Consider the following 24139-nt stretch of genomic DNA (forward strand, 5'->3'; position numbering starts at 1 on the left):
TTATTTTCCTTCCTCCAATCTTCTGTCACAATGCTGAATGCCTTGTTTGACTGTGGATTTATTTATTTAAATATTCTGACAATACACCAAAGCCCTGCTATGCAAATCCTGATCAGACTTTTGTGAGGGAGGGGGAAAAAAAGTGTCATCAAGACAGGTTTTCTGAGCTTTGATGGTTTATTTTTTAGCGATCAATGCTTCTCCCTGGGCCACAGTACGAAGGTCTTGCGCGTTCTCGTTGCGCTAAGCGCTCGTGACGAGGCCGTCGTTTGTTGGGTTTGGATTGCGTGTCGGCTGCTGTCGTGTCTGGTGAACAGCAGCTCTGTCAGAACATCACGACTCACCTTTTGAGTGGCAACACCGCTTTACTCATCAGACTCATTCGGGGGGATTCAACTGCCTTCACTAAACTTCACTGGCTATTTAAGGAACACGTAGGGCTGCTCCTTTGACCAACTAATCCTCAGACATTTGTTCGACAATTCTTCAATATATTATTTTCTTAGAACTCTGACAAGAGGGAAAAGTTAGAAATAAAATGGAGCTTAAACGAGTGCAGGGTGAGATCTCCCTCCAGTGCCATGGCTACGGCACACTGGACAGTAACCCACAAAGACGACAATCTGTAATCTCATTTGTGGATAAACACTAGTTGGTCCTGATGGGTCAACCTGGGCTTAATGAGAAAGTGTGTTATCAAATGTACAGCCACATGGTGTCTAGGTAGCTTACTGGAGCTTGTACGAAGTGTCAAACCGCTGCAGGACGCTGCTTTGTGTCCTGTACACAGGCACAGCATGCAAGAAGTGGTCAGAGCCCAAGACATTCCAGTTCCTCATTGTACAATTTCAAAAGTCCCTTGTGGAATAAGTTAAATATAGTATATTGAACACATTGTACTTAACATTTAATATGAAGGAACCTTGAAGGCTCTCGTGATTGATGACAACAAAAGGCGAGTCTGTTTTGAGTTTCTCGGGTTTAATCACAACCCAAGTAGAGTCAATAAAAGCTTGACTACAAATCTTCCTGACATGAAATAGCACAAACTAATTAAAACACGCTCACCACTGACACCTATTTTAGGGGCCAGGAATATTACTGTAGTTACAGAATAATTGCTATTATACTTTCGGACGGCACGTGGACTGTAACCAGGTCATGTAGCTTCATCTCGCACACCTAAGACCTAGAGCGGATCTCTGAGGAAGGGGCTTTGGTTCTCGAGGACATCGAGGGCGACGAGACTTCTCCCCACCAGGAAACTACATGTTAGAAGTGCTCCATTAAGACCTAAACCATTTTATACTCACTAACACTCCAAAAGGAGAAAAACTCGAACTCGGGGGGTGGTACTGGCCCGTAGTCGTCGAACCTTTTCCGCTGGGCTGACTCATGTCGGCGTGGACCGGAGTGAGTCCGTGTTCAGAGGTGTGTAGAACGGGAGAAGTGTGAGGGCAGATCTATTTACTCGCACTACGCATCGTCATCCTTCTCAAATTAGCCGCTCTTCCTCCTACTCCATTTGAAGTAGACCCACTGCTCTGAGTCACTGGGTTGTTGGTTTTTTTTCTGCATTTATTTCCCTACAATCCTCTTAAAGCTCTACCTCCTCTTTTCAAAGGTCTCGGACAGAAATAGTATAAACTGCTCACTAACGGTTTGGGGATATAAAAATGAAAGGAATGTAATAAGAACAACCTGTGAAATGTCCAGGCTGTTTAAGGAAGAACATATTGCTTTAATACTGATTCAAAAATGTACTGTAACTGTGCTGGAGAGTATGTTGCCATTCAGTTTGTGCTCGTTGTGCTAATTGTAAAAGACTACAGGTGCAAGTCACTCACTGTCCACAGCCTTTGCCATTCTGGGACCAGGTCCACAAAAGGGAAAGAACCGCAGAGCCAATACGGTTTCAGATTAATACGATGTCTCGTTTGCCCCCAAGGGCTGGCGTGAGTTGCCCCCATCACCCCGGGTTCCAGTCCTACTGCGCTGGCAGCTGGAGGAGAAATGATTTAGTTCACCAGCACACAACCCTGTTGGGCCTCCACTGTGTCCATCATCTCAGAGTCCGTGTAGGGAGTCTCCGTGGCGGGCTGGGCTGCCGGGGTCTCTCCTTCCCCCAGCGGGAGCAGCGGGTGTCGAGCCGGGCTCCAGGCGTACGTAGGCTCGGGGCTGGTGGGTGGAGTGAGCGTGGAGAGGTTCTGCGGTGGGCAGTCCGAAGGGGGGGTCGCAGAGGGGAAGCAGCCGTCCGGGTAGGGGCCTGGTTTGGGCACGTAGGAGATGGTGGGGGCGGTGGGCTCCAAGAGTGGCGTGAGCGGCTGACTCCGGCAGAAGGCCGTGCTGGGGACGGGGGTGCCGTGCTGGGGGTCCGCACGCTCCTGCCCAGGGGGGAACTGGTCCTCGGGCAGCTGCATCTGGTGGAGGTAGGCCTGCAGCTGGGACTGCTTCTGGAGATGGAGCCTCTTCTGTTGGAGCCTGGCAAGATCAAAATCTTGGTTTGAAATAATCCAAACTGCATGTCTGTAGGTTTCCTCTTCCTAAAAAAAAGCACTAGCGTACTCTGAAGAGCACGTTCTCAGGTCTGACCTGTGTTCCTGCAGTTGCTGCTCCAATGTACGAGGTGAAGGTTCCTTGCAGAACATCTGCCCACTGCCAGGACCACTGACCAGAAGACTGGCCCTCTGGAAGAAGGAAAAAAAAGCATACATGTACATCCTCATCAACCTAAATACGCTAATGCCGTTTCCCCACAGAATCTCCTCTGGTCAGGACCTGCAGTTTGAACCTTCGAAAGGAAACACTTCACTTCCCAGCAAATAAGAATTTTATTTGCCTATATTAATTTCCCTTTAGTTGTTTACAACTTCTGTATTAAAAACTGTTTACATCTTTTGATGGAAAGCTTAAGAAGCCACAAGAGGTTTGGTGCCTTCGTGGTTGGCACGGATTCATTTCCCACTCCCGTTTTAAAAGTAAGTCACCTCTGTTGAGTGCACTCTAAACCAGAGGTAGGCAATAACTTCATTCTGTGACCCCCCTGCTGTCTAGCAGCTGTACGGAGTGTGAATACCTGCAGTCTCTGAGCGAGATACTGAGTTTCCAGTGACTGTCGTCTGGACAGCAGATAAGGATGCATTTTAATAGAGAACCCTGCCATGTCCTTTCCGCTATGAGACTGGTGTCCTTCTCCCTGTAGGCCCAGACAAAATGGCAAAAGTGCAGCTCGATAACGTGTTAATCGTCAACGCCTTCTACCGCTACAGCGCACGAACCGCTCGGCTTCAGGACAGAAACATTTGTGCCGAATTGGTTCTGATAAAGAAAGGGCGGTATTTATGTGAGGATGGTGGGAGGTTCTCCTCACGTGGAGCTGGGTGTTCAGGAGTTCCAGGGGTTTGGGCTGGAAGCTGACGTCTCCTGCCCCCGATCCCAGCACCATTTGGACTTTGTTCAGCTCCATGATGCCTTTGGTCCTGGCCAGGTTCTGGAGGTGATGCCGGAATGCCACCAGACCTAGGAAGCAGAAGAGGAAGGCAAAACTGCAGGACTGCGTAAGGGTTTTTTATAGTTCTGTGGAAAAAAAACTGAATGATAGTTTTAAACACTGAAAATGCTGAAAATGTGTCATCACCCCCCCCCCCCCCCAAACACACACCCTCTGGTTCAGACTGTATTCATGAATGGGAGGTCAGGAGTCAATGTGAGTGTGTCATGTACGCGTGGGCCGGGGAAGCAGGCTCTACAGGGTTCTCTGAATGATCCAGAAATGGACTGAAAATACAGAACTGTACAGGCTGACGCAAATGGGTTTTTATAGCGAGTACAAGTGAGCCTACCCTGTGTGAGAGAAGTGTCCGAGGCACGCCGTCCCTCGCGGAAGCCGATTGGTGGGTAGCTGCGAGTGTCCTGCCCCCCCGAGCTCGAGGTCTGTACGGTCAGATTAGTTGGTTTCACGCAGACGAACATGGGGCTCGCTTGATTGACAGGTGTGGCAGCTAATGGGCTTCCAGGAGGAGGAGTCTCTTCGGGCAAGCTGAGGTCACCGTGCACATCGTACTCGGAGTCCGTGCTCCTGAGAGACGGGTGGAGACCCATGGACAGTAGCTGCCCTGTAGGCATAACAGCAGTTACCTCCATGACATCATTATAACATCATTTCTGGGTGTGAAATCATAAATATATCAAAATATGTAAATCCATCTAACCATATACATATCCACCATTATGAGCGATAATTCACTCGGTGTTAAAGAAGTGTGTATTCGCGACACACCTGCGGCGGGCTGGTTGGTGACCTCGGCCAGCGTGTGTCTGCGTTGGCTGAAGCGGGCGGCCCGGCGGGCGGCCCGTGGGAGCGGGCAGGGGCGCTCCCTCCTCGCCCTCGTGGGTGGGCGTCTCTGTGCCGCTGGCCGGGAGCGAGAGGGCAGGTTTGCGCTCGCCCCCCGGAGGAAGGGGGTCAAGCAGGCACCCATCGACCTGCAGAAGGACATGAGAGCTGAGAGAGGGAGGGGCCAGCGCCTGGGAAAGTGTGCCTCTCTCACCCGATATGCAGATAGAACGGGAAAGGAAGAGAGCATTACATTATGAACAGGCAGATGAAATGTGCACGCACACACCATCTGCTTCACAATAGCGTCGTCGCACACAGAGGAAAACAGGACGGGGGGGTTGGGGCTGGGTGAATTTCTGTGGAATCAGCACCTACATTTAGTGAATTCCAACAAGGACAGCTAAATTCTGTGAACCCTTCCGTGACCTCACACCTTGGGCTGGATTACAGCCTCTTGTGTGGAGGGCTGTGATTCTGTGTGCCGACCGTGTTCTGTTCGTCTGAGCGTGTGCAGAGCAGCCTCTTGTGTGGAGGGCTGTGATTCTGTGTGCCGACCGTGTTCTGTTCGTCTGAGCGTGTGCAGAGCTCACACGCCTCCACAACCCCCCGGGGCGTTTGGCAGCCGGCCGACTCAGGAGGACATGACGGGTGGCGAGGTGTTGGACAGCGGTGTTGGACAGCGGTACGTCCACTACGTCCGCTGCTGTGGTGTTATTTTGTGTCCCACGCGTGACTGAAACCTCTGGACCCTTGAACCACCTCATTATTACAAATTAGAAACATTAAGTACAAAAAATCTTGGTTTGCATGACTAACTAATGGAAGACGGTATAAAACTAGCAGAGACTAGTTTGCACAGGGCCTAACGGCATCTGCTAACTTTCCTGTACGACGAGCAGTGTTGGCATCGTTGGATGAAGCGCTCCGTTAAAGACAAACGGCCCGATGCTCATGAGAACCGCTAAAAAGGCTGAGCCGCAGTGCAAGGAATTAAATATGCGGTAACTATGGCGACCGCCTAGCGACAAGCATGGTCCCTTATTTAGCTGGAAAGGTGGTACTCAGTTGCCACCTACTGATGGGAGAGAGTGAGAAGAGAGAGAGAGCGAGAGAGAGAGAGAGAGAGAGAGAGAGAGAGAGAGAGAGCGCATGCTGCACTGGCCAGACGAGGGCGGACCAACTACCGGGCGGTGCGTTGCATAATCGTCGGCAGCTGGTCTGGCACAGTAGTAGGACCCTCCACCTGCACCTCCACCTGCTGCCGACAAACAAACAGCTATCGCCCCCGCCCAAGCCCAGACTCCAACACTGACCTCACGCTGCTTACACAGACACCACCGGCACCAGAGCTGGATGAAAAGTCCCCGGAAATTTTGGAAAGGGTATGTGTGTGTGTGTGTGTGGGTGTGTGGACGTGTGTGTGTGGGTGTGTGGACGTGTGTGTGTGTGTGTGGATGTGTGGGTGTGTGTGTGTGGATGTGTGGGTGTGTGTGTGTGGATGTGTGTGTGTGTGTGGATGTGTGGACGTGTGTGTGTGTGGATGTGTGGACGTGTGCGTGTGTGTGGATGTGTGTGTGTGGGTGTATGTGTGGATGTGTGTGTGTGTGTGGGTGTGGATGTGTGTGTGTGGACGTGTGTGTGTGTGTGTGGATGTGTGGACGTGTGTGTGTGTGTGTGGACGTGTGCGTGTGTGTGGATGTGCGTGTGTGTGTGGATGTGTGTGGATGTGTGGACGTGTGCGTGTGTGTGTGTATGTGTGGATGTGTGGACGTGTGCGTGTGTGTGTGTGTGTGTGTGTGTGTGTGTGTGTGTGTGTATGTGTGGATGTGTGCGTGTGTGTGTTCGTTAGCTGCTGCTTCTCCTCTGGGATTATTTCAGGAGGTAGGAGACGGACCGACGCTCCACTATGATGAGTCACAGGGCAGATGGATGTTACGGTAGCGGACATTCGTACGTCTCGCATCAACAAGACCCGACCGGCATCACCGGCGTGACCCACCAAGCTGAGGCTCCTCTTAGCCTGGGTTTAGCTCCGCCTCTGTGGGCCGCATGCCACGCCCCTCCCAGAAGCCTCTGGCTCACCTTGTGCATGGCCACCTCCTCCTCGGGGAGGGCCTGCTCTGGGGAAGAGGGCCGCTGTGGGAGGCCAAATGTGTCGGTAGAGGTCTGCAGGAGGCCGGGGGAGTGATGGTGCGTCGGGACACACCCGTCTGAGCCAGAACTGAGGTCTACGGGAAGAGGAGAGGGACACACTTCAACCCCGGCATACCTGACAACTCAATGCATGATGATCCAATAAAAACAAACTAAGTAACTAAGTAACTAAGTAACTCTATCTATCTATCTATCTATCTATCTATCTATCTATCTATCTATCTATCTATCTATCTATCTATCTATCTATCTATCTATCTAATCTATCTATCTATCTAATCTATCTAATCTATCTATCTAGTTTTCAGCAAACGCATCCAGACGAATCAGACATCCGCACTTTGTACAATTACCGATCCGTGTAACGAGATCAGAAGAAGACGCTCTTCTTCCTCAGGACTTTTATTTGCACTCTTTCAACGGTGCGCGATGGGAGAGGGTTACCTTGACGACCGTCTGCTCGGCGACGGTGCTGGGGCGGCGCTGGGCGGTGCCGAGTGGCGGGTCCACGGGGAAGCCGCCTCTGTGGCCCTTCAGACGATCCACCAGCAGGAAGTAGATGGCGGCAAAATGGTTGTAGCTTTTGTTGTGTAGAGACTTTGGAGTTGGGGGGGGGGGGAGAGGGAGGAAGATTAAAGTACATTCCTGCACGGAAGTGTGTTTTAAACCGGTTTTAAACCAGCTGGATTTGGTTGGCACGTCTTATATCAGTGGCCCTTAAATGCCAAAACGGGACCCACAGCACTTTCTCATAACCATTCAAGTTCACGCCACAATGCCAAAACATCCAGAAGGGAGGGCGTCTCCCCAATCGCCCCAGGCCGATACCGACCCGACCCGAGCGGGCCCCTCACCTCCACGGTCTTGTGCTGGTCAATGCCGAGGCTGTGCATGAGGCGGAGCACCTGCTCGCTGGGTTCCCCTGGCCCCGCCTTCTCACCGGTGGCCACGCCCTGCCGGCAGAGCGTTGGCTTCTGGGGTGGCGAATCGCGCGCCATCCAGCGGTGGTCACGGATCTGGGCCAGGGACAGCCTCTTGGCGGGGTCCAGCACCAGCATCCTCCGGATCAGGTGCTCGCAGTCTGGGAGAGGAACAGTCGACGGTTAAGGTCTTTTTACGGGTCGATGTTGCGGGCAGGACGCTCGTCTCGCACTTGGGTTTTGCAAGGTGGGGTTCATAATTCTTAATCCATGTTCACCCCACCCTGAGGCTAATCGGTAGACAAATATATGAACAATTGAGTCATGTGTGCTGACTGTTAGCATAATAGGAGTGTCTTAGCCAGGACCGGGCCCTAAACCTTGGCCTAGTTCACTCCCATTCGAACACAAATATCTCAGCGTGTTGAAACACTGGAGTCAGAGCCCAAGAACGATGTTTGACCCTACCAATCGCACACACCCCACAACATAATGGCAGAGCTTTGAAAATTTAGTGAACCGTTACCTTGTTTTTAATCAATTTGATGTAGTTCAGAGTGAGTTCATGTTATATTTTTGTTGGCCATGGGCCTTAAATGTTCTCAGCCCATCAGGTTCTTGAATAAGAACGGCCCGTGTGAGGTGGGTTTTGTCCACTGTCCTCACCTTCACTCATGAAGTAGGGGATGCGGAATCGGCCCTCCAGGACCCTCTCTCTCAACACGGGCAGGCTGGGCCCGTCAAACGGAAGAGCTCCACACACCAGCACATACAAGACTACGCCCATGCTCTGCATAACCACACACACACACCCCCCTCAGGAACTGGCTACTACTGTACAGACAGCAGCATTACTCACAAATAAGAGAGAATAATGATCATGCAATCGCTAAAAATCAACTGTTTGTTCCCCTGAGACAAGAAGCCAGAAGTACAGAAGAAAACACGTGCCCCTGGATTTAGGGTTCTTATTGATCTTCAGAACCATGTCTGCATGCCGCTTGGCTTTTGGCGTCTTTTGTGGAGCGACGGCGGTGCTCGTGTGGCCTCTTACCCAGATGTCCAGCTGTGGCCCTTCGTACTGTTGCCCCTCAAATACCTCGGGGGCTGCATAGGGGGGGCTTCCGCACCACGTGGCCAGCGGCTCCCCAGGCCGGAAGAAGTTCCCGAAGCCAAAGTCTGAAAGTGGAAAACCCGACAAGGGCGGTTAGCAGTGGGAACTACATGGCACACACAGAGGGAACCACAGTCCCAACGCGGGCCTGACCATGCCGGAGCCGATGTGGGACAATGTTGGACCTGTCGAGGTGAATTTGACACAGGCCGAATGATGGAATGGTTATGCAATTGTAACGGTATCCAGCCTGACCCGTTATATAATGGGTGGACACTTGGGGGGGGGGGGGGGGGGGGGGGGGGGGGGGGCAGAAAGGGCAGTGGAGTAAAAGCTGGTGGGGGCCACATTAACTGCTCTGAATAAGACCGCCAAGAAGGTCACGGCGTCTGGAGCTGGAAGGTCACAGATTTTATTGACACGCAAGGTTCAATGTGAGTGTTCCGGTGCATGCTGGGATGGTTAACCCCGTCCCCGCCAGACTGGAGCAGTGAGCATCACAGCCAATGAGAATGATGCAACGAAATGAGGAAGTAAAAAAAGAAGCTATAAACTAAAGGCTGTGTGATAAGAACATATAAGTAAATGCATTGATAAACCTCTATAAACCTCACAATGCAGTTTCATTCTACCCACCAATCCCTCACCCTCACACACACACACACACACACACACACACACACACACACACACACACACACACACACACACACACACACACACACACACACACACACACCTGCGTAAGGAGAACCCAGATGTGTTTGTTCCTCTAAAGCACAGCTGCGCCCTGCCTGTGACTCCAGCAGGTCACTCACACACAGCCTCCAGTGTCGGAGCACAGCAGTCATTCACCTGCAAAACACCACGCAGGCCGTCTGAAGGAAAACACCACGCAGGCCGCCTGAAGAAAGTGTTCCCAAAAGCATGCAAGTGCAAAATGTAGCACGTCTCAGCTGAGGTAGACAATGTACATGAAATATATTTTAGCATTTTAATGTAAAAGGCTGCACAAAATTCCTAAAAAAGCTAAAATAAGTGATTACATAAAAATGAAAATTGATGTTTTTGTTGAAATGATTCAAAACTCCCTAAATTATATATTGTATCAATTGTAAGGATCAAGTTATGTAATAAGCAATAAATATACAGCAGAGTTACTGTAATTATATCGTGCAGGGTGTTCCCTGCAGCTGGTGTTGGCGGATTGGTGGAGCTGGGGTGCGACATCATAATGCTGGGGGTGGAGTTAGGGCCAATGACATCACACGGTGGCTCAACACAGCGATGTCTCATCAGACATCGGCTATTGAAGCGGGCATCGTCTGTTGACCCCACCCTTATTCTCACTCTTATGTGAGAAGACTTTCATGAGCCACTGTGTATATGGTTTACCAAAAACGCTGAGTTTACAGGACAATATTAGCTCTGCTGCTCATTTTGATCACACTCTTCTATGTTTAACATTACTGTCACATCATTACTGTGAAGGAAATTTACAGTTTTTGACGACTGCTAACGTGCGTTTGTCCAATCTGTAGTCACATTTTCAAAACTCCAAACACAGTGAACACAACATCAGTTTTCAGTGGCTATACTATTAGTTCAATTCATGTTGTTATGGCACAAAATGCAGTCATTTTACATGTTTTTATAATGCTTAAATTTTCTATACACACAAGGTTATCCATAACAAAATTCTGGATCGTTTTTGTCTTATTTACAATTGCTTGTACACAGCATGCCAAAAAAGAAAACCTAAGGTTCAAAACCTTAAATATTGTATAAAATGCCAAGTTCTGCAAAAACAAACGCAGCTGAAAAGTTATTACTGTTGTGCACATTTTTTGCACATATAGATCCATGAAATAAAATGAAGTACAGTAATGTACCGGGTCAGAGAGGAGCAAATATAACAATTTGTCCTGCAATCTCAAGTGCTGGTTTGGTCCTTCACAAATGCCAGATTGGTCCCTATAACTGTGAACTCCTTCTTTCGATTTTGAATGAACTCTACCAACAACTGGTTCCAGAAGCAGAAAGGTAACAAGTGGGAGGAAACACGAGGACATTTGTGTTGGGACAATGTTGCATTCTGTCATTCTCATGTCATCACAAACTGGTTTATAGACCATCCAAGAGTGATGTCCCTTTTCCTCCCGCCCTACTCGCCTTTCCTCAACCCCACTAAGGAACTTTTTTCAGTCTGGAGGTGGAAGGTGTATGATCAACGGCCCCATGACCAAATGTCCCTGCTGCATGCCATGGATCCCGTCAGCTGAAGACTGCCAGGGGTGAATAAGGCATACCAAGCTTTTCTTTCCCAGGTTTATGGCAAGGGCCAACATCAGATGTGATGTGGATGAAAACATGGCCAACTGCTGCAGACCGTTTAGATTAGACCAGACTGTTCAGCTTTGTATTCTGTTTTTCCCCCTTGTGTGGCTTTTTTTGTATATGTGTATTTTTACACATATGGGACCATGGCTAATTATATTTACAATTACGATAATTATTTTTTGGGTTAGGCCACAATTTACAGTAATGTCCCTAATACAGTAAAATATACCCTTTACTGCAAAACTGTTACTGACTCCTTTTTTGTCTAATCTACATTCCATATAGTACCTAACAGTAAATATCACTCATTGTGTAGACAGTATGTTGCCAAAAATGCACACATTTGAAAAAAAAAGTCCAAATGAAGCGGATTACAGTAAAAATGAACTGACTAAGAAAACAACAGATGTTACTGTAAAATGTCTGTTGTTTGCTGGGAGAGGGTAAAATATTACATGTAATACTGTTTCTGTATTGCCATCAAATGTTAGTTTTTTTACAGTGGTTGTGCAGTGATTGACTATGTTCATCTCGAAAAGAGAATACTGTATGTGCTAGTGTTTGATAGAATGATTGGATACTGAACCAGGTTTGCTGTGTTTTAACAAAGTTGTTTGCATTGTGAAATGCAGAGTTGTTATTTAGTTAAGAAAATGCGCTTTTGAACACGATATTAACTATTTGGCTATTTGTGTGAGGTCAATGTTTTGCTGTGTTTAGAGTTTTGACAATGTATCACAAGTATTGGGAAATGCACGTTAGCAGTCGTCAAAAACTGTAAATAAAGCACCGTTAGCTACAACAGTGGCTCTCAGCAAAGGACTCACCAACAGTGTCCAGAATGCTTTTAAAAACTAATTCTAATAAGATTAACAACTAATCTTAGAGGTTCCCAAAGGAGATTTTTTTGACAAATCAAAGATGAAGCAACAAACTGTTTGAGAGGTCCATTATGTTGCAAGTTAGTCACAAAATTATAGTCAAGTCTTGTCTGTAGCACATAGAATAGGATGCATAATAATAAATAATTTCCATAAATCTGATGGTTTTTTTTTTTTTACAAACTGTGGGAGGCCTGGTGATTCACTGAGCTCAGTTTTACTGTTCTGTGTGCGTGTGTGTGTTTGATCTCACAGCATATTAGCTCATTCCTCAGTGCTGCTGGCCTCAAATTCACTTGACGTCACAGAGTAAATATGCGATCTCAGAGCGACTCCGAGACTGTCTGCTGTTGGTTGGTGTGTGTGTTTGTGTCTTTAATGCAACACATTCTGCATCTTCACAGTAGAGACTATGACAGATTATTGGGACAATTTAATAATCCAATCATAACACATTATTAACCTACATTTAGTGCCCCAAAAACAAAAAGAAGATGTGTTCACTATCCTGCATGGGAACAGCACTCATGACTGGAGACACACACACAAGTTTAAAGGAACGTCCACTCTGTAGCTCCGTTTTGCCCTTGCCGGGTCGGAGCCATTTTGCTGAGTGTAGCATACTGAATGGATATCTGCAGGAACATCTAGCCAAACCTACCTCACCAGTTCAGGTTCTGCCTGAATACGAGTGGTCACCTGTCCCTTATACTCTGAAGCAGACACTTCAACTGCCGTGTGACCTTGACCTTGCACGAGTGTGTGTGTGTGTGTGTGTGTGTATGTATGTGTGTATATGTGTGTGTGTGTGTGTATATGTGTGTGTGTGTTTGTGTGTGTGTATATGTGTGTGTATATGTGTGTGTGTGTGTGTGTGTGTGTGTGTGTATGTGTGTATATGTATGTATGTGTGTGTGTGTGTGTGTGTGTGTGTGTGTGTGTGTGTGTGTGTGTGTGTGTGTGTGTGTGTGTGTAAATCAGTGCCCACTTGCCTGCAATCTTGATGTTCATGTGTGCATCCAGCAGGAGGTTCTCAGCCTTCAGGTCCCGGTGAACGATGCCCTGGTCGTGGCAGTACGCCACCGCTGACAGGATCTGCCAGAACTTACGACGGGCATCAGCCTCACTCAGCCGCCCACGACTGGCCAGGTGGTCTGTGGAAACAGCGCACAAATCGGGCATTACAGTTTGCCATCACTAGCCACAAAAATGTCTTTTTTTAATGTGTCTGGACAGAAACAGGACACCTTATTGAACTGGGAAATTAAAAAGCTTATATGCAACTCCAAACAATGCTTTTTCAATGCACCAGAGTCTGCTGATTACTGGGGCTGGTGAGAGGCCATGAAGATCAGGCCATAGAGGAGAAGGAGCGAGAGAGAGAGAGAGAGAGAGAGAGAGTGTGAGCGAGAGAGAGCATGAGCGAGAGAGCGAGCGAGCGAGAGAGACAGAGAGAGCGAGCGAGCGAGCAAGAGAGAGAGAGAGAGAGACAGAGAGAGCGAGAGACATTCCAGGAGTTAATGAAACAGCAGCTGTGATTCGTCCGTCAGCACGAGCCCGCAGCAGTGATGAGCGTGAGCCGCTGGCCACGTGTGCCACAAGGCGCGTGCGTCATCCCAGTCTGTGTGTTGCAGGGGCGTGGGAGGCTTTCGGGGGAATACGCCTGGCGTTAGTGTGACATGCAGCCCAACCAGCTGGACATGTAAGACACGGGATGGTACGCCATGGTCAGCTGACAGATGGCTCCCCGTCTGCACAGTGTAAGTATTTGACAACAGAACGTCACTCGCGCCACGCCTCTAGCCCAGAACAGAGCATCTGGTCTGGGTTACGATCAGGCTCGGGGGTTCAAAACGTGCCCTAAAGGGTGTGCTTCATATGACGATCAGGATATGAGGGCATCATTCTGGGTAGGAAAGTGCTAGAGATAAGAATGAGGACCTGGTGGTGCGTTCAGTTCAGACGCCCCTCAAATTGTGCTTCGTTCAGGAAATCAGGAAAGAAAAAGGTTCATGAAAAGTAATAGGACTGTCAAAACACATCAGTCCTCTGAACAAAATGAATATCTACATTATGGATTTCTAATATATATATATATATATATATATATATATATATATATATATATATATATATATATATATATATATATATATATATATCAAAAATCATTTGTTTAGTTTCTCAGGTGTGACAGAATATGAACGTTCACCAGTTGTCATTAGGAACCTAATAGATTTCATTTATTGACCACAATCAGCATTTAAAGTAACCAATTATTACGCAAATCATTATTTTTAGTAAATTAAGCAAAAACTAATATCTTCAGAGTACACGTTCAAAAAGTGATGAGGACAAAATCAGGCATTTCACAAAGTGGAATGTGTAAATTAAGTGTAAATTAAGTGTAATTAAGATCCAGTGTAAATTAAGATTCGCATATCAGTACGTTTAGACACAACATATATCTTTTGGGCTGTTGGTTTTATGCTGGAAGAAGATAACTCCGCATATGTGCATGATAGATTGATCAGATCAACCACACATATTCTGGAAGCTATTTTTTCCTGATTACAAACACACCCACAATAACGTGAACATAACTGAGCAAAGTACGTCAAAGGATAAAACGAAAACAGCTAACCTCTGACTAAATGAAAGCGAGACCACATTCAGCTTAACATGCAGTGAGACATCAGCTCACAAGCGTTCATAGGCGCGTTATAACGGCGCGTTCATAGGCGCGTTATAACGGCACGTTCATAGGCGCGTTATAACGGCACGTTCATAGGCGCGTTATAACAGCACGTTCATAGGCGCGTTATAATGGCACGTTCATAGGCGCGTTATAACGGCACGTTCATAGGCGCGTTATAACGGCGCGTTCATAGGCGCGTTATAACAGCGCGGCTCGAGGGCACCTCGCCGGACGGCTCTCCTTTGCCGTCAGCCTCTGCACGACCTCCGTAGTGTGGTGCACAACTCCTCATCGTATGACAGTCGATCAGCTAAACAGAGGCAAGACTTCACACTCGCAATCTTCCGTCTGTCACCCCCCCCCCCCCCCCCCCCCCCCCCCCCTTATTTTTGGACTCTGGCCCCACACGATGTTATAAAACCCGCGTTTGATAACGATCCGCTCTGCGCGACACCTTGATCCACGTGCCTAGGCGGGATCGTTGTGTCGCTTTTGGGAAGCGAACGTGAGACGCTTTGGAGATACGCTAGTACTGACCCATCAAACTCGCCAAGCTCTATTGGGTCAGTCTGGATGACTTGACTGGCTGCCAACAATAAATGCAATATTCTGTGAAAAACGTTTGCATTTCAGTTCGTTCATTTTTCTTTATATCATATGGCAGCTTAATTGAATGCAACAATAAACCTTTCATTTTAAAGAAGGCAGAGGTGTGATTACACCTGATGGCAAGGTATAAGTCCACAATTTCAGTTGCCCCTTTAGCAACCTAATGACAATTTACAAAAACTGGCAGCAGCCGGCAGGCGCAGAGAAGTAATTCTTGAACACCACGACCCTTTCACAGATGCTGCAGCTTATTACTGGAGACAAACTCACGGCATCAGTTCAGGGCTCCTGTCTGAAAGCATCACGCAAGAGAATACGAAGAGCTTTGCTCAGATGGACTTTGCGAAGGAAAAGGTGAAGACTCACCAAAGATCTCCCCGTTCCTGGCGTACTCTGTGACCAGGTAGAGCATGTTCTTGGTCTCCATGACCTGGTGAAAAGAGCAAACATCTCACCTACGCTCAGATAGTTCCGACTCGGACATGATATGCAAATTAACGGAACAATAAATCAAAACTGTATTAAGCAATCATAACTGAGGTAGCAGGTCTGACTTTAATGTATACAGAGTTTCACACACTGAAAAAGCATCAGGTGGGAGGTAAAAAGATTTTAAAAGGCTCCAGAAAATGGTAGGATTAAATTGAGTAAATCTCCACCATAACTGATTACGTGTCGTTCAATTACACAATGGGGCCGGCCTACAAACTAGAGGTATTTGTTGAGTTCTGTAATAGCACAATACAGACGGACGTCAAAGCACAGCTGGGTTCGTGGTTGTTTTGTATGTTCAAGGCGTAACGTAAAAGTAAAAAATTTAAAAAAAGAAAAAAAAAAGTAAATTTGCACTAGTTGTGGGCACTTTATGATGATATTGTGGCACTGTTGGAGAAGTGTGTAGTATCTAGCCGAGCAAAGTACAAAGTACATAATACAAAAATGACTGCATACTTTATAATTCAGTGGATGCGATCATAACCAATTCTAATAATAGAAAATACAGGTGAATCGCCACCTTTTAGACTGATGCATCAGATACATTTTACACCACCCACCCACTCGAAATATTAGCCATGGTGGGAACGGTTACGTGATCAGAAATTCCCCACACGCGCATAACAGGGTTTGGACCCATCACAAGGTTCTTTGTGGGCTTGGGGCAGCCACACCTCCCTCTTACAGGAACGCCGTGCTTTTGGCGGTCAACGAGGGCGATGTCGTGAGGTGATGTCATGGAGTGATGCCAAACAGTAGTCACTAATGTTAGCATATGCCAGTAAGTATTAAGGGCATTACCGCTGAGTCCGTCTTTTACAAGCCGCATACTCTGTGACTCGGACAGTTAAGCCACATACGGTGGCATGCACACAACATTCTCTGTTGTGCTGTTGCTCCATGGCCTGTCAATCAAAGCTTTCCACAGCCACAGGAATTACTGCTTTTCAAAATTGTAAACCTTTTCAAATTATAAACCTTTGATATACGTGTACATTCTTCACACACATACATAATTAACACCCCCCCCCCCCCCACACACACACACACACACCTGGAAGCCAGTTACATAACACTTCTCCAAGTCTCCCAGGAGAAGCGAGAATAACCCTGGAGGTCAGGTATTAAGGTCACTGACGAAACGATATTCTCTCCAAGGTAAACCTTCACCAACTTTCCCCCTTTCAAAGTCGTATGTATACTCTGACTGTAACCCCGAGATGGTTGAGTAAGAATATTCTTGACACTAGGAAAGTGTGTCAAGGTTATAGTGAACACATGGAGGTCAATTGGAGCAAACCATATCCTTAAACCTTACCTTAACCCTAACCCTATCCCTAATCCTAACCCTTATCCTAATTAGCTAAATTCACTCTGCTTAAAAAGCAGCAATTCCAGCATGCTGCAACTTACTTGGTGTCGGCCAGTCACCAAACACCTGGGCAAAGTGTCCTGGGTACTAAACTACAATGATCTCTCTTTTAGATTGGCCTGGCGGTGAAGGCGGTCTCCTCCACCAGGAGCTGAGTGAAAGGTGGGGGTCATGGTGGTGGAGCGGTGTGGAGGCGGTTGTTGGTGCACCTGGTAAAGCTTTATGATGTGAGGATGGTCCAGCAGCTTCATGATCTCCACCTCCCTGTAGATCTTCTCCAGGTTTGCAGCGTCTAGCTGTGTCTTGTCTATGATCTTAATGGCCACCTGCACAATGACGTACATGTTAATTACCACTCTGGCATGGTGGACATGTCTCTACCTGCTCATCAACGTGCGGGACCCTTTCACAGCAAGACTGTTCGTTTCGTTCACAACATCACGTTTATATAAAACGGTATTGCAAAGGGGACGTATGATTTGCACACACGTCGAGATCACGTACGGCAAACTTTGCGAAACATATGGAAGCTGGTTTTGCACCTCGTGCAGTGCCACGCTGTAGGCTCGAGACCTGAGAAACACCACGTTCTCCCTGGAGAAAGACGTTGACGTCATTAAGTCGAGCAGTGGTCTCTAATGCTCCCACATGCCGGTAGGAATTAAGAACATTCCGATGTTATTGCAATGGGTTACGCTTATTTATTTATTCCGGGTCACTGACCTGAACTGTAAATTCACGTATGGAGGCACGTTTAGGAAAGTTTCCTCTGATGAATGTTGATGGCCGCATCGGCTGTCAATTTAAAACTTTACGAAGCTGACAGCTACTTCTCGGGACAAGTCCCCCCACTTCAATATATATATAGATCCTTCACGTACACTCCGGCTTTATACATTCGCACGTGCATTTCAATTGCAAACGGTGCAATGCATGACCAACTAAAGCACCCCGCGGTCACGCGCTCGGGGGCCACAGCGTTTGCAGCAGCTGAGGGAGGGTCCAGCAAACGGACCTCTGAATTCAACAGAGTGGACACACCGCACGACTGGAAAATCAAACCTGCTTATAAAAGTTGGTGAGTTTACGCCCCTGTTCCTCCTCGCGCCGCGGTAAACCCGAGAATGCCACTTGTTCACAGATACGTGAAGCGAGAAGTTTGACGCGATTGCGCTGACGCGAGCAGCAGCACCTTTTAGTCTGGATGTTAAAAACGTGCAAGCATTCACTCACCTCCGATTTAGTGATGCGGTGCCTCGCGAGCTTCACCACCGCGAAGTTCCCTTTCCCCAGCGTGCGCTCGATGTCATAAAATCCAACACGGACCGGCTGACTCGGTTTCTGACCCGTCTGGGCCATGGCCGTAGTTCCGCTGGTGACCTCAGCTATGGACTTGTGAAGTGCTTGTGCACATGCACCTGTGATTGCAGCAAGCGAAAGGGGGGGGGGTGCGTGCGTGTCCCTTCTAATTGAACAATATTTCATTTATCCGTGCCAACTTCATAACGAGGCGCGCTAAAGTGGCCCGACCCGCGCGGCTGATCCTCCCAACACGCGGGTTCCGACCGCCCGCGCGACGCCTCACTCGCAGCGCCCGTGCAGCGGGGACGGCACGGCAGCGCCGACGTTCTGGCGCGAGGAACGACGCTCTGGCGGCTCCACATGTATTGACGTCAGCGCTAAAGGGGGTGGGTCTCGCGCAGCGGTTCCACAGTCCACGAGCGGTTAGTAACCAAGACAACCTTATCCACTTCATACGTCAATCAGTAGATATCGCTTTCTCCTCGACGGCTGCAAGTTCGCCAGCGTAGACGACCGTGTCTGGATATGTGCCCACTGTCTTATTGCGTTAACGTCTAAAATATGTGTTTTGAAGCACGTCTTTAAGCTTTAACCACTACATGACGTTCACCTCAAAGGACAATCATTAAACAGCTTAAACAACCTTATTTAAAATTCAAGCCAGGAAATTTACTTTTGCATAACGTATAAGCCGTATAAAACCTGTATATAAATATATTTTGTGCACGGTGAACCGTGAACATATTACAACTCGGTTTAAAGATTTCAATTGCATGCAAATACAAGGTAACTGAGAACGCTAGTGTATCTAGCGCCCTCTACTGGTTATACTACGCACAAATTGTTATAACAGTTTTATGCAAATAGATATAAGCAGCCACTGCTGCTGAGTGGAATAAATGTATCTAAAAACCTGGTTTAATTTGTTTTAGTTTATTTATAATAGTTCATTTGCATAATTGCATAAGACACATTCCTATGTTACTGAAAGACAATGCAGAGAATATTTGGATTTAGGTCTACAAGCCGTCGTAGAGAAGATCACATTTTAATTTTCAAGACCAAAATGTGGCTGGCATCGTGGAAGGAACAGCACTGCAAGACCATGCAAACCCCCCACTGAAGAGGCAAGCACATACACCACTATCTTGCTTTTAGCTCGTCCACAAACTTAACTTCCTGTGGCCTCAGCCTCATAACGCATGAGCTGTTTGCAGTCATGGGCATTTGTAGTGCTGGGAGTGGAGTCGTCTTTTGGGTGTTAGGGCCCAAACACTGACTGGTAAATGGCAAATATTCCTGCTGGGATCAGCATTGGGGAGGCTGAACATCAGAATATCATCCCCTTAAACATACAATACATACAGTATATGAGGTAATGGGATGCCATAAAGAGGCTAATAAACATACAGCAACAAAACCCCTTTGCATTGTCATTAAAAGATTAAGTTTAAATGAATTAACAAGAACGTGTAGAATGACTCTAATGGAAGTCGCATGTCATTTTTCTCTGTATTAATTGCCTTTGATTTCATGCCAAGGCCAGAGTCCACGTTTATCCTTGAGTGCCTTGAGCTTAATCCTTGAAAATGTTCGAGACCCAGAGAACCAAAATCCTGGGCCACTTCAGCCGTCATCCCCTGCCTTTCTGAGAATGTGGATGCTCACATTACGGAGAGATGGGGTCCAGTCCATCATCTGGCTCAACATTCAAGTTCAGAAAGTGGCATAGAGGTAAAAAAAAAAAGAAAGAAGGAAAGACAAGAGCCTACTGCACCAATCACAGAGCAGCAAACTATTCAGCCCCACCCCCAAAGCCCTGCCTCCCTCTCCTTCAGTAGCCGTACAGCTCATTGTCCAGCCAGCTGTGCTCCCGATAGTACTTGCTACCGCTGCGTCCCGCGGTGCACGTCTCGTAGATGTCGTTGGCGACGAAGCCGCTCTCGGTGCTGGCCAGCGTGACGAAGCCGCTCTCCGTGTCACCGCGCCCGGCCAGGTTGTCGTAGTCGCCGGTGGGCGTGTCGGGCGACGAGCCCAGGAACGAGGTGTTCTTGATGTCCGGCCGTGTGCCGGCCAGGTCCGCGTCGTGCTGCCTGCGGATCACGTTGTACACATCCGGACTGGGACTGGGGCAGTGCTCGCTCGACGCCCAGTAGCCGGGCTCCGTGGCGGAGGCCTCCGCTCGGGCCTTTTTCCTGCGGAGGCAACGCCGATGATGTCAGGCAAGAACAAACCCACAAATCGCAGCAATGTGTTCTGACCACATTCTCTGGAAGAGAATGTTCAACCATTATGACTTTCATTAATCTGGGATTAGAAAAGGCAGATTACAGTACCTACTTATTCTAGCTATTAGAAGAGTTAGAAATAACTAGGTTAGGATTTATTAGAATAGGTTGCCTTTTATAATCAATCACACGTATTGTATACGTTTTTGACACCACGCCTATATGTCCAATCAACTCTGAGTTAGAGATACAAAAGGCAAACCTTTTGGTGAACAGCTTGAAGCAGAAAAGCCCAGTAGCTACTATAAGAAGCAGCAGTAGTGGTATTGTGGGGAGAATGATGTATGCAATATTGAGAATGTTATCTGAAAGAAAGGTTCACAGTATAAGCATATTATACAAATAATACAAATAAAATCACCCAGCTGTCTTAAATACAGCACAATGTCAAGAATCACACTTTATTCACTTTATTTGTTCAGTAACTCTAGTAAATATTCTACTTTGAATCCCACGATCAATCTGCTTAACTCTAACATCTTAGGGTAAGACCTACGTTTTGTACCTGTAGGTTCAGAAACAACGACCTCCATCCCATCGTTTGTGATGGTGACTGAAGGATTCTTAGGTACTTTAGCTGTAGGCAAAGTATCTGAAAAACAAGAAGAATCAACTTGGATAGGATCTGATCTGACAGTTGTGTGCATTAATATTCTAAGGAATAAATGCAACCTACATTATAACGAGAAAAATGACCTAATGGATGAACACCACTAGTACAGCACAAATTGCAGAATTGCCCAGATTTCCAAATTCATCTTTGGGCCACTAGGTGTCCTTATTTGCCTGTACATATTACGATGATTCTCATCATGATTCATGAGCTTCACACAAATGTACAACAGTAGTCCATAAACCAGTCCTCAAAGCCCACCAGACAGTCCATATATTTGCTGTAACCCTGTACTCCCAGTTCATTTGTCCCAGGTATTCACTTTTCTTACTGGTTAGGATCTGGGACAGAGCAAAAGCCTTGGACGGACTGGTAGGCTGAGGACTGGGTTAAAAAACAGCAACAGAATTCATACAACGTTAAAATATTCACTGCAAATACACGCCTCCAATGATTTCAGCCTCTCTAACAGATTACCTGCACGTGTTCTGTTCCCTGTAGAAGTGGGGACCAGAGCTTTATCTGAAAGCACATCACAGTAACTATCAGAAAAACAAGGACATCTTGGAACAGTGCTACGATCGTTACATTTCCTCTGAATATCTTGTTGCCGGGTTTGGACTAGGTCAAGGTCTGAACGGGTCTTTTTTTCCGCCTACACAGGGTGTCCAATGCACTCTTTGTGGGGGTGGTATAATGGCCTTCTGTGAATCCCAGAGATATGGTTGGGGGCCATATCAGAAATCCACAACTCAGAAGTGAGCTTTGGGGATACACCACTCTCCCCAGATCTACAACAATGTGTTCAGCAATCTAACGAGTTATGGTCAGGTCTCTTACAGTTTCAGGTGTGTTGAAGAGCTATAGATAAAAAAAAAACACATTTGCTTCAGAGTCGCACAGAATTCATTGAAGGGGAAGGTTAGGCGTAACCTAAACACTGACTTGGAAAAACAACGAAACAATCTTTTTCAGTGACAATCTTTTTCAGTGACAATCTTTTAAAGAGATCTTTGACCTGAAGAACACGAGGGCTGCACACCTTTGGTATACTTGCAGATGAAGTTGTTCTTGGTCTCGCAGTTGTCGTCATTCCACTGGAACATGTAGAGGCCCCCGATGCCCGGAGGGGCCGACGGCTGGTGGTACATTACCACGCACACTTCGTAGCCGCACGACGGCTCGTCGGTGTGCCAGTTCCTGCCCCCAGGAGAATGATCACACTCAGTGAGGAACATCTTAGATCCAAATTACAGCAAGAACACAGGCGCTGCTAAATTAATGTACTGCAGTGAATGAAAAACAGGTCTCTCGTAAATGAGACCCCAAGTCTCAATGGGACAGCCTGTATAAATAAAGGTCAAAGAAAAAATAAAATAAGTAAAACAGTTTACGCAGCTACTGTTTTTAATAAACGTGTCTGCCGACTTTTATTCTGCATCGTGCTTTTTTTGTATGTAAAAGGTTGTTCCGACCTAAAAGCCGACCGGCTGCTATCCAGCCAGTAATAGTGAGACGCGCAGTCTCCGCTCGTCTCCTCGTAGTTCGGCTCCCTGCGCAGGCCGATCCAGAAGTCTCCGTCCGAAGCTTTAAGTTCCTGAATAAATCCCTCGATCAGTCTCTGTTCAGAGGAAGACTCGATGCTGAGCAGCTCGCCCCCGTCGCTCTTGCAGGATCTTGTGGCCTCCTCGAAGTTCACTTTGCGCCGAGGGTCCTGGAAGTAGGCGATTTTATAGCAGGGCTTGTCGGTGCCGCGCTTACAGATCCGCTGGCCTTCAAAATAAATATATAAATATAAATAAAAACGTGGAAGAGGTGCACACGGTGTTCATTTAGTATACAAATGTGCAACGTGATGTGATAAAGAATTATCCATCCTTGTACAAATGCACACATTTTAGTTTATGCAAGGTGATTTAAAGTGAGAACGTATCAGTGTAAATGTTTTATTTCTGAGATGTTGGTGATAATTAAAAAGACAGATTGGAAAAATAGTAGGCCTGTAGTAGTAGCTCGGTAAAAGTATTAACGAACAACTGAGAATGTACTGATTTTAAAACACGGTCAATCCTACATTGACTACAGCGGACTGCTGTGTTTAGACTCGTACCTCTAGGCTCGTAAACGTCTGAAAAACACGAGATGGACCAAACACCAGGTACACGAGCAGTGATGGAAGGAGAAAATATTTAATGATCAAAAGAAGCACAGAGAGAGAGAGAGAGAAAACAGAAATATTCGCACGTCTACAGAAAGGAACAGTTGTCTAAAGGTACTGTGAAAGATAACATGCAGAAAACACTCTACATATACAGTGAATATACAGCCTACCTAAAATAGTTACTTGTTGCAAAATGCAATTCGCACGCGACGAAACTAAACCGCTATTACATTATGAAACACACGTTGTCTGTTAAGCAACCTGTTCAGTCGTTATTTCATTAATACGATCAGTGGGATTCGTGGTAAGTAAAGCAGTGTTGAACAAGTTATGATTTTAATAAACTAATCAAGACGCACCGCATACAGCAAACTAAAACCTGCTATTTATATTTATGCTCATGCATATGCGACCATAAAACCCATTTAAGAAGAATCACTTGAAAATGTGAACTTACCCCCGAGGATTTTGGACCCTAATGCTGGAACGGTGACCGTCAGCACAGCCAAACTAACCACTGTTATCAGATCCATTTCATTCGTTGCTTCTCCTACCTCCGTTACACATAAAACACTAATAGCATTTTAGCGCTAACACCAAGTGATCCGGGAATATCCAAGCGGGAGTTGCGCTCGTGGAAGACTGACCACTTGTTTGGTCAGTCACTGGCATCTCTGACAGCCCGGACAGCTGGACTGGAGCGCGCGCGAGCGTCGGTGACGAGCGCCACCACGTCATCGCTCATCAGCAGGTCAGACACTGACCATGTGCGAAGTCACTCTCACCCTCTAACCGAAGAAAGTTTGTTAAGATGTTTATGAAAGTACTGAAAAGAAAAGTTCCATTTGCGGTTTTC

At 47.0% G+C, this 24139-nt stretch overlaps 2 protein-coding genes across 4 annotated transcripts; both read right to left on the reverse strand.

Annotated features, from left to right (window-relative positions):
• Positions 1–11: 11 nt before the first annotated feature.
• sik2a (salt-inducible kinase 2a) lies at positions 12–18700 on the reverse strand. The gene is made up of 15 exons (XM_077011052.1): positions 18153–18700; positions 17129–17245; positions 15419–15482; positions 12738–12899; positions 8465–8589; positions 8077–8200; positions 7345–7571; positions 6935–7087; positions 6419–6564; positions 4280–4482; positions 3843–4115; positions 3371–3519; positions 3077–3196; positions 2593–2687; positions 12–2481 (listed from the first exon to the last, which is right to left on the reverse strand). The coding sequence occupies exons 1-15, from the start codon at positions 18402–18404 to the stop codon at positions 2019–2021; spliced, it is 2673 nt and encodes an 890-aa protein (XP_076867167.1). The 5' UTR covers positions 18405–18700; the 3' UTR covers positions 12–2018.
• A 475-nt stretch (positions 18701–19175) lies between these two features.
• On the reverse strand, positions 19176–23862 carry layna (layilin a). Of its 3 annotated transcripts, none has more exons than XM_077011056.1 (8): positions 23741–23849; positions 23233–23250; positions 22598–22895; positions 22165–22322; positions 21600–21644; positions 21015–21101; positions 20712–20814; positions 19176–20416 (listed from the first exon to the last, which is right to left on the reverse strand). In XM_077011056.1, the coding sequence occupies exons 1-8, from the start codon at positions 23814–23816 to the stop codon at positions 20056–20058; spliced, it is 1146 nt and encodes a 381-aa protein (XP_076867171.1). In that variant the 5' UTR covers positions 23817–23849; the 3' UTR covers positions 19176–20055. The 3 variants fall into 3 exon arrangements, with proteins under 3 accessions (XP_076867171.1, XP_076867170.1, XP_076867172.1); XM_077011055.1 differs by having other exon boundaries at positions 21006–21101; XM_077011057.1 differs by lacking the exon at positions 23233–23250 and having other exon boundaries at positions 21006–21101; positions 23741–23862.
• Between the last annotated feature and the right edge of the window lie 277 nt (positions 23863–24139).

Source organism: Brachyhypopomus gauderio, chromosome 7 (genome assembly GCF_052324685.1).
Source record: "Brachyhypopomus gauderio isolate BG-103 chromosome 7, BGAUD_0.2, whole genome shotgun sequence".
Classification (NCBI taxonomy): Eukaryota; Metazoa; Chordata; class Actinopteri; order Gymnotiformes; family Hypopomidae; genus Brachyhypopomus; species Brachyhypopomus gauderio.